We start from the raw sequence: 10,831 nt of genomic DNA on the forward strand, positions 1-10,831 counted from the left end.
CTCATCCAACAATGACGTAACATGAGTCATGTGCAAAATAACAGAGTTTGGAGGTTTTAAAATGTCTTATGATGCCAAAAGTTTTGCAATGTATGTTTTTTATCAACACACATCAATTCTGCCATAAATTACTGCTTTGTGCGCATTCATTCSATGTATTTATGTTGCTGTTTTATAACAGAGTGTTCACTCTAGTGGTCGGCATCTTGGACAATTTGCTGGCTAAAAACCACCAAAAGACATGGACACAAGATACCTTTCCCCCATATGTGCGTGTATGTGTCTGCAACAAAAAAAAATAATTATTTTATTGCTGAGCAAAAATAGCTGGTACTGGATCCAAAAGATAGCTGCTCTGGCAGTCCATAGGAGGCTGATTCCAGATCGAGCGTGGGGCTCTCAGCTTGCAGCACTCCCCGGCTGAGGCACTGCGCTATGACACAGCCTGGAACGGTGACTTCCCAAATCATCASGTGCACATCCTTCAGGGTAACACGGTGATGTAATCACCACTGTCATCAACTTCTGTAAAGTAATCGATACAAACAAGAAAAGATGTCATTGCRAGGGCTCTTCTGAAAGGCCATGGGAGTGCATGTGGCAGGGCAGGGATCAGTAACGCAGTTAGATTTTTCAGTGCTATTGCAGAGCCAACATCTAGGGCCCCCTGTCCTATGGACTGGACTTCCAGGAGCCCACATGGAGACAAACCCTGCATTGCCTTTTCTGAGCCAACTGCACTTTAGAAATAATTGAATCCATGTGAGAACCCCTCCTTCTTGAGGAACAAAGGTTGGAAATCATTCATTCTTGGTAAATCAGATCAATAGCTGAGATATCTTCAATTTGTGTAACACAACACACCCCGTCTTCTGTAAATAAATACCCAAGAGAAAAATTCCCATCCCAACTAAGCGAGGAGAGCCTGAAATACTCCGCTCTCTCTTACTAATCTCTTGTTAGATTTATTATGGTTTTTGAGAAGCCAGGGAAAAGGCAGAAATTCAGTGCTTGGGACTCRAAGCTCTGCCATGGAAACGTATTGCTCTTCAAGCATCTGCCCTCAGAAAAGCTGTTTCCAGGCCTGCAAACAAAGTTCAAGTATCTCCAACCAGCAGCATCGTGACCCCAATCCCTTGAGGTGTTCCACTGGTCATGCTGGAGTGCTCAATCCCACACGTGCAGCAAAGCCAGCTGGTAGAACACGAGGGCTGGGACAAGGAAATAGGGTGCTTGCTTTAGGGAGCGCTGCTGTGCTTTGGGTGGTGCCTGTGTTTCAGAGAGAGCCATCATGACACTAACATAAGCCCACCCATGAATAATGCAATCTAAGAGGGAAGTTGGGAATGATATGTAAGTGAAACTTTAAATCAAATTTTAATAAAAACAATTCCRAAGTAGTTTGATTATTTCTGAAAAGCCTCCATTTTTATGGAAGACTACACATATTTTAACAGTGAAATGAAAGGGTTTGTTTTCCTCCCTGTAAATCCAGATGAGGACATTGTGCATCTTCTAGAAAAATTTGTATTGCAGGACCAAAAAAAAAAAAATTATTACACCTGATAWTTTTTTCTAAAATTAATTTTTYKAAATAATTTTTCTWAATTAAAATTTTCTTCCTAAAAACAAGTCCATGATRCTGAAATATTTTCCATCCCCCTGGTGCAGCAATGACAAGATACCATAAGAACATTTTTAGAGCAAATGTGGCACATTTGCCTTCTTTTACCGGTGACAAGATACTGTTGAAGATGTGGGAAAGGTGTCTCTGCAACTTCCCCTCAGCAAGGCTGCTGCCGCTCTGGCCCCAAACCTGCAGCTTAGTGGATGCAGTGCTGGCTGCACTGATCTTGTGTGCAAAACCCCAGCAACTGCAGCAGAGAGGCACACTCCACAGTGCTGAGCTGCTGTCGGGCATGAACTGCAAATCTCAGGGCAGGGTACAGACTCCAAGGCCTTGTTTCCTTTATGGTAACTATACTTAACAAAAGGATTTCCCTTGCTCACGCGTACCCTGGCTGTGGCTCTCCACGCACTCTGCCAGAGGTCATGGAACAGTTTCAGAGTTATTTTGCAGCCCATGGCCTGATGGATGCTGCAGCTGAGGGTTTGTACAGCAGGAACATGCAGAATGGACGTAAGGATGATGTGGGACTGTACAACACAGTCTAAAGCTTTACAAAAACCTCTGTCTTTATTGTATCCATTTGAATAATTCTGTCAGGTAGAAGCATCAGATCCTTGTCCTACACCTGGGACTAGTGAACATAAATTAGCAGAAGAAGAGCAATGAGAGGCTAAGCTCTGGTTCCAAAGCTGGTATCCTGAGCACAAGGCTATATGCTTGTTATCAGTTRGTTATGTTTTAATACAAATCAAAAGCTGGCTTGCATACTCGCCCATCTCAGAACTATGAGGAAGGTTTTGATATAAAATTGTCTTAAAACCTGAACAATGAAGGTAAAGGACAGCCTCAAGTGAAGTGAGGTGAAATGAAGGGCCTGGTACCTTGGCAGAAGCACATTGGGTAAAATTGGTTCTCAGCCTTCCCCAGCCTAGAAGCATCAACCCATGAGGGACTGAGCTGTGGGCAGCTTTATTCGTCATTCTGTATCTCTATCAATTTTAATTTGTGCATATGCAGTGGGTGAAGGTGAGTAACCTGTGAWCTAAGAATAACCGTGTGAACATAAGAGGGAAGGGAAAATGTTGAACTTCTGTCCATGGGAGTGGATATTTAGCGAGCATTCACCACAAATCTTTCAATGTCATCATCTTAAAAAAAACCCACAAAGGCAGAGCTAAATTTCTCACCATCGTAAACACTGTCCATTCCTGACTTGAGCCTCCATCTCCTTTGCGARGCCTTTTGTTTCTTCACTGGGTAGCGGAGGTTTGTTATTAGTCCTTGATCTGGCTTTTCAAAATTGTATATTAGGTCCTTTAATGTTTTGAAGGTCCTCTCTGGAGTACCYTCAGAAGTCTGTAAGGAAACAATAACAAAATGTGTTTGCAAGTGCCCTTAATGTGGAGTCCCCTAAATGAAGAGAATGACAGGTTGTTTCTTATGTACCAAGGAGCTGTTTTGTAAGCAGATTTGGTGACAAAATATTGCACTGTCCTGAAAACACTAGGGACACCTGTTTGGTGGCATGGTTATGGCACTAGAAGTAACCTCCCTCACCATTTTTTTTTCCAAAAGAACATCAGTTTAAATTATTGGTGTAGATGCATGCTGCAGCAATCCACTGCAGCAGAGTGTTGGAGAGTGACACTGCCCTCTGGTCTGAGAGCGTAAGTTTAGGGATAACRTATTTTGTTTTCACTTAAAACGTTGTCTTTAAATAACTGTGTGACAAACAGAACCCAGACTTTTACAGAATATCAGCATTGGTGAGTAAAGGACTTGTGCAAGAAGCTGCTTTTTAAGCTGCTTTTTAAGTGTGGGTTCATAAGACAGGACTGAACTGGTTCTGCAGCTCAACCCTGCAGAGATCTGTGCATGGACTTTACAATGCTGTGACTTTAGGGCAGTGACAGACAGAGAGCATATCAGTCAACTCCAATCACAATCAGCAGTGTAGCAGTAGTCATTAAAAGACAGTGGGGCTTTGGTTTCACTTAATTTGCTATCTCACAATGAAACATGTTATTTATTTTCTTGGATTTCTGCATCCTTCATCTTCCATTCAGCGCTGTGTGGACTGGCTGCCACTGCCTCCATGTTCTGGGTCTGGCTGGGATGCAGTTAACTCTCTTCAAAGCAGCCTACATAGTGCTGTGCTCTRAATTTGTGACTAAAACAGTGATGATAACACAGTGGTGTTTGGGCTGTTGCTGAGAAGTGCTGGATGTTGYCTTTTTCTTGCACTTGATTCCCCTGGTGAGTAGGCTGGGGGTGTGCTGTCTATCCCATCTCACCCCATCTGACACWGTACTCAGCAATAAAAGCTCAGGGAAAGTGAGGACATTTGTGGTTATGTGTATGCCGAGGCCTCACTTTCCATGAGCTGGCTGAATATCTGCCTCCTGATGGGAAGGAATTGCTCAACTCCTTCTTTGCTTTGCTTGTACACACAACTTTGCTTTACCTATTTACCTATTAAACTGGATTTTATCTCACTTTTGCTCTTTGTATTCTCTTTCCCCCACCCTGTCCTGCTAAGGAGGGAGGGAGTGAGTTGTGGGAGAGCTTAGCTGGTCAGGGCAGCCTACTGTGCTCTAGAAAGCTCATGGCTGAATCCAACCTACCTCAACAATTTTAGTAAGCCAAAATAATCAGAACTAATTTTTTTTTAAGAACCGAACTCTTCTGATATCACATTATTGGCAAAACTTCGTAAGGAAAATGGGTTTGAAAAAAATTAAAGTGTCTGAATTATTACTTGCTGCTAGGAATGACAGCATAACCCCAGTAGAATGGCTAAGGTCCAAAACAGAATATTTTTTTTGTCAACAAACCATTCATCTTCATGGGAAATYGTGTCTTTCATACTCAGGCAAAACCACTAATAAGGAATAAATTACCAGCATATGAGAGCTTGGTGTGTCCTTTATAAAGTGATTTCCTCATTCCACTTAAATGCTACTTAATTATTGGCAGACTTCTTGGCTGTCCCACTAAAAGCAGGGGGGTGAGCCAGCTTTATTTAGATCCTTTCATATTGCCTGGATATTTGATTGAAGCATTTGTCTCTCTTACACTTGTTTTGCTTGAGCAAGCAGCATTATCTGACATCGTCACTTCAGATGTCTCACAATCATACAGAATTACAGATTCTTTAAATCAGAAGGATCATTGAAATATCCCAGATCCCTATGAAATGCAGTGTGCAATGGCAGAGCTTTCAAGTAGAAGAAGCTAATTAGGAATAGGAAAAAGTAACAAAAGTAATAGATTTTTCATCAGTGCTAATGAAAAGAAATAGTCAAATCAGAAAGCTGCTGATTAATAAATAACAGAGCTGCTTMGATCATAAGGAAATTCAACAAACACAATAGCTACTTTTGAGTTCATATGTAATAAGCCAAGAATTGAGTAGAGAAGAGATCAAACTTGGAAATATTTTCTATGGTATTTTACTTACGGATTTAAAAAAAAAAAAAAAATCTATCTATCAAGTGATCACAGACTAAAATGACCACATATTAAAATGATCATAGATCATAGCTGAGGGTAAGATCTTTGAATCTATGATTTTTTAAAATTTATGATCCTTAGTGCAGTCTTTAGAGATACAATGAGAATTACTCACCTGTATTCTAAAATATCCTTGATGTTCCCTGAAGATACGGTAAGTGTAGATCAGGTCCTCAAAGCTGTGAAAAACATTGTTGTATAMATGACACATCACATTAACAAAGTGCAAAACTGGACATACCTGCAAACAGTAGGTAGTATTAAAGACYTGAGAACTTGTGCAGTAAAATTGATGAGGCTGAGACAGAAAAGGAAAGCAGAAGCAAGCCTAGAGATTACAAAACGAGTGAAAGCTTAATATTTTGAAATATAAGATTACTCTAACCAGGGGTTTCAAGGAATTTATGAACTAAACCTAACACAGGCCTTTTATAAGCATAATTTGATTCCACATACATCACCTTCTGTCATCTCTCTCTTACCTTCCCCATGTGTGATGTCTCCCTAAACTTAATTTTGCATGTCTGTGACAAGAAGGSTGTTGAATTTTTGGAGAGATATTAGCAGAAAATAGCCTCCAGCCACCAGCACCCAGAAAATGACTGCATAGCACCTACTTCTGAGAATGATGTTCTTCCTTTGCATTTACCAGGGTTTTAGTTTTGGTTGTTTTTGATAATAGGCAGGTGTTTGAAGACTGAGGGTACTGATGTCTTTGGATGTATTTTGTCAACAGAAATAAAMGCTTTATCAGATATCACAGTGGCAGCAATGCAGGAGGTAGAGATCATGATCAAAAAACAGTTACTCTGAAAATAAACTMCTTTGTTCTACAAAAAAAGTTACTGTGAACTGAGATCAGGATAAGGCTTCCAGTTACAATAGACTTGTTTTAATTCAAAGAGTGGTATCACAGGGATGTGTATTTTGGTGTTTTCCTTCTTGAGATACCTGTGGAAATCCACATGGCCCTTGCRGACGAGTACTTTTATAAATGTGGGTACTCATTCTTTGCACAGAGGCAGAGAAGTGAGAAAAAGAAATACCAGGAACTGAGCATTTTTGGAACTTGTTTTTTACTGATCAACTAAATTTTAAAATGTTACTGCTTAGATATTAATCAGCTACTATAATTTTTACTAAATAAACACAGAACTTCCATTAAAATGGAAACTTCTATTTCCACATTAACTGCTGAATGTTTACCAAGAGCTAATAATAAGGTACAAACAAACAAAGTGCTTGGTCTGGAAGAAAAGAGGTGAGAGGGAGAGTGGCATGTTAAACCATAAGAGAACAGCAGCAAAACCAGTAGGTGTAGACTGAGTCACTGTCAGAGACCTGAGATAATTTTGGGTGAAGGAGACAGTGTGCTGTGGAGGAAGATATGTCAGCACCATGCTCAATTAGATGAGAGATGCATTTGAACTGGTCCCACCATTCTGACTCTCTGATCCTCCAGGGTAGTGCACTTTCCCCCCAATATCCCAGGAATAAAGGACAAAAAAGGTTGGTTGTTTGCTGTAGCAAGTGAATCAGTGTCTATGCCCACGGATCAATTAATTTGAGAAGGGTGCATCAGTTTGCACATCAACCACCTTAAGTGCTAAACAAGGTTTTAAGATGCAATTCTAATCCAAAAGTTACCTTGGAACATCACYAAGAGTTTCAGCCTTGTTCTCATCCATGCGTGCCACCATCTGTGCACCATTGCTGCCACCCTTGCACTTCAACTGTGCCATTTGTTAATGTCTGAGTTATAGTCAAATCCACTGAACACTACAGTTTTTATCAGCTTTTAACACTACAAATCCAGAGGCACACTGGAAGTTACATTATTTTTTCCTATGCYAGCACAGAATATTGTGGCAGGCCAGGTATGACAGGCCAAAGCATCTCTGTGAGATCTCACAAGGCAAATCTTCTTCGCCCTTAGAAAATATAAAAAGAAGACGAAAGGGAAAGCAGTTGTGTTGGTGTGGCACAAAGGCTGACCCAGGTTCTAACTGATATTGCCATTCTTCCTCTGTGTCAGGTTCCCCATTTGTCCCTTCTGACATGGTGTGCATGCCCATTCCCTATTCCCTCCCATCTCCCAGCCCTCTCCTCATCCTCTACATAACCTCATTCCACACCRTACTGAAAGCAGGTTCCTGTAGCTCCCTTGCTGAGGGCTTTGTTTGKCTCCCACTTGCTCTTTCTCTTCTCCTTGTCCTGTCATTTTGCAAACCTCCTTTCTTTTACTCATCAACCCATGGTACTCCATTTATCGCTCCCTTTTTCACCACTCTCCATTGATTTGTTTCATAAGAAATGCATTTTTAGTCATTGATAAAAACATCTTCTGGTATTTTTTAATTAATTAGATGTGTTAAAAAGTTTTCATGTCACACTCAAAYGCATCCTCAACAAGAGTGTAAAACCTCATCGGTTCAAACAAAGACCTAGATTCTAATTTTTAAAATTTGAATGCATTATGAACAGATCAATTATATATGAAAAGTGTGAAAAGCCATCTTGAAAGGGAAATAAAAGTGCTATTCCCTACAGAAAAAGAACATAATAAAATTTTAATTATAGCAATTAAAGCAAAAGACTAGAAATAGCAGTCTTCTATGCCCGTCTTGTCTGTGGATTTGTCATATGAATTCAAACAGAACTTCGTAATTTTCATTGTCTGCCTATGTTCTTATATCAGGTAAAATTCCTTTGAAACACAAGGCTAAGCTTTCATCAGACAGAATTTCTACAAAGAAGGAAGTGTTTTGTAACACRCCATGAAACCTTCCAGTGTCTCAGCAGTGTTAAAATGCTGTTTACTCTTCATTACAGAGGCAGTTTCTTGGATATATTTTGGCAAGCTGAGCTATTTTCTCTGGACTCCCCTTTTTTTTCTGCAGAGAGAGACCAACATCTACAGATTATAGTTAATTATCATCTGTTACATGCAATGGCTTTTCTTTTTCTGCAAATGCCACCCTCTCTCTAGTCACTATAAAGGAAACCTAAGGCAACCAGCACCACTTGAATATATAGACACACTCCCTTGGAATCTGTTAATACAAGGGAAGAACTATTAATGTTAGGGAAGATGATTGTTGTCTTTAGATCCATCTGAAAACTTTTTAAAAGTCAGTAATAGAGTACTTACAAAACACAGAGACACAAGGCTCCTTCCATAGTCTCACTCTCTCTTATTAAATAACTCCCATTCCTTTTCTTGCTCAACAGCTCTTCACAGGCTTTTCTTGTTATCTTTCCATGGAAAAATGGGAGCTCCATGGGCAAAAGAAAACAAGGTGTCTTGCTTTCAAAGCAATTCCAGAGCAAGTCAGAAGCCTGCCATGAAAAGAAGGCTTATTCCAAAAGCAGCYTCCTGCAGACCCCTGAGGCTGGAGGTGCCAGGGACACGCAGGATTTCATCTGTGCTGTTTGCTGAGCTGTCCCCAGTGAGGTGAATTAGATCTACAGATTGACAGCTCGTGAGCTCTGTGGAGGCAGGAAAGGGCTGGTCTGCACTGGTCACAGTCCACATCTGAAAGGAAGACACTTTCGTCACATCATACCACCAGACTTTTGGGGTATGTATCACACCTCTGAGCTATGGAATGGCTAAGTTGGCGCTGAGGTACAATTATATTTTTTTAGTTAGCTTTTATGTTTAAAGTGGCCCAAAGCCCTGAAAATAGGGTCCTGTGCTTCAGGAATAAGAAGGACTCTATAGGRGAGGATAAACTTATCTAAAGGCATYCTTGTCTTTCTTCAGGTGGTTTTGAGAAGAGAAAATGAATGTTTGGGATGTTTTAATCAGCCTCAGTCATGAAGCTGTAGAAAGTGCCAGAAAAAAACTTGGCAATTCTCTGTTCATACAGAGGCTTAAACAAATTTCATCAAAATAAGCTGTAGAACGACACAAGATATTTMATAGGGGAACAGTGTGAGATGCAGGAACTGCTGTCATCTTGATCACAGAGTAAGAAAAACAACCTGTGAAAAAACCCAGGTAAATACTGACCAAACACTGTAAACAAGAACAGCCTTGTTGTATATGCAGCTGCTACTTCTGTGTTTTTTCTTTAACAAAAATCTTAGGTTACCATTTGTGTGTTTAACTGCAAGTTAATCATGCATGGCACTAAGCATTTCCAGATCCAGATGGCATCTTAGTTAGTTCAGGAATAAAGTACCTCTAAAAATGTACTGTTTTGTCTCAAAGAAATTTAGAGATTTTAGGAAAAAAAGGTACCACGAAGAGAGAAACCTAGAAATGGCAAGCCCAAGGTAATGCTATAGCTGAGGTCTGTGCTGCAGTGTCCACAGGTTACTGATAAAACAAGTCCTCATCCCCAAGAGGAACAGTGTATATACTTAGCTCCTCCAATTTTCATTTATCTGCAGACAGCTGAATTTGGAATGAGTCTTCTTTTATCCCCCAGTGGGATGTGGATAATGCTATTGGAGGGGAAATATCCTGGTCTTGTAACCATCCTTAAGAGCATGTGATTGTTACCAAATGCACTTGTATTTTCCTACAGGTTAAACATGTTTGTGGYTTTTTTTCTACACATCTTATAAATAAACAATTTCCATGAGGTATTGTGAGGTGAATGGCCTTTCCAGAAGCCCAACTCTCTGCTCAGCACTGTCCTGCTTCAGGCAGGTTCTCTCCTTGCATTGAAAGGTAGGGACATAGGAAACAACTGCAAATTCCTCTTTCAGGAAGGTAATAAAGAGATATTCTTCACAATTTTCCAAAATCATCTCATTACCTAGGTGCAGAAATAGAAGACAGTTGTTTCAATAGATCTTACACATCTGATTCTAGAAGTTACTTAAAGGGAAACCACATGCTGCCTGCTGATGGCTTAGTAGAGAGTTTTTCTGAAAAAAAAAAAAAAAACCTTGAGAAGGAAAAAGTGCTTGCAGAGAAATAGGGGCTGGGATCTCCTTCCAGCAGCAGTTACCATCCACTGGCCTGATCACCCTCTTCCTCAGTTGTCTCCACAGCTCCCTGAGAGCACTCAGGAATTGACATTGTCCTTTTACCTCACCTTACTTGTCTGCAATATTCAAATGGACCTGAGAATAGGAGCWTGATTTAAAAGCAGAAATYACAGAAATAGAGCAGAGAAAGGGGRAAAGGGGTCTGGGAAGRAGAAAGAAGAGAGAGGCCRTARGTACAGTCTGATCAGTCACTAAACCACAAGTATGATTCAGTGGCCAGGCACAGGAACTTCACACAGTGTTTCATATGCCCACATATATATATGCGTGTGTGTGTGTGTGTGTGTGTGTGTTTTTGAGGGCTAATCCAAGGTAAAAAAAACCCCACAGCTTCTGCCAAAACCACAAAGGACTTGCAGATCCCAGCCTGGGACACCTGCTGATGGATGCTGTGTAATCACCTGGAAGGAGGGGGGAGATTTCCTCAGYCACCACAGAGCTGTGCCATGCACCTCACCACAAATTGTAGCACACAGCACTGAAACTTTACTGTGTGGGTTGGGGTCACATCACAGTACATTTCCATGGGCAGAATGTAAACTCTGAGCAAACATTCCCTAATGCAAACATTTCTAGCTTAAATCTCACAAGTATTTTTGGCTTACACAAACCTGCATACCCAGGCTGCCTTCTCAGCTAAGTCTGGAGAGTGGTCAGAAAGACAAGCTGATGGTGTTACTCTGA

The 10,831-nt window shown here is 40.7% G+C and overlaps 1 protein-coding gene across 1 annotated transcript; it reads right to left on the reverse strand.

Moving 5' to 3' along the window:
* Positions 1–303: 303 nt before the first annotated feature.
* Positions 304–8,580, reverse strand: SH2D1B (SH2 domain containing 1B). Its single transcript, XM_057373944.1, has 4 exons — positions 8,295–8,580; positions 5,259–5,322; positions 2,818–2,986; positions 304–525 (listed from the first exon to the last, which is right to left on the reverse strand). The coding sequence occupies exons 1-4, from the start codon at positions 8,423–8,425 to the stop codon at positions 485–487; spliced, it is 405 nt and encodes a 134-aa protein (XP_057229927.1). The 5' UTR covers positions 8,426–8,580; the 3' UTR covers positions 304–484.
* Positions 8,581–10,831: the final 2,251 nt, after the last annotated feature.

The sequence above is a fragment of the Malurus melanocephalus genome, unplaced genomic scaffold, assembly GCF_030028575.1.
Source record: "Malurus melanocephalus ecotype Western Australia unplaced genomic scaffold, MMel_1.1 scaffold_210, whole genome shotgun sequence".
Taxonomy (NCBI): domain Eukaryota; kingdom Metazoa; phylum Chordata; class Aves; order Passeriformes; family Maluridae; genus Malurus; species Malurus melanocephalus.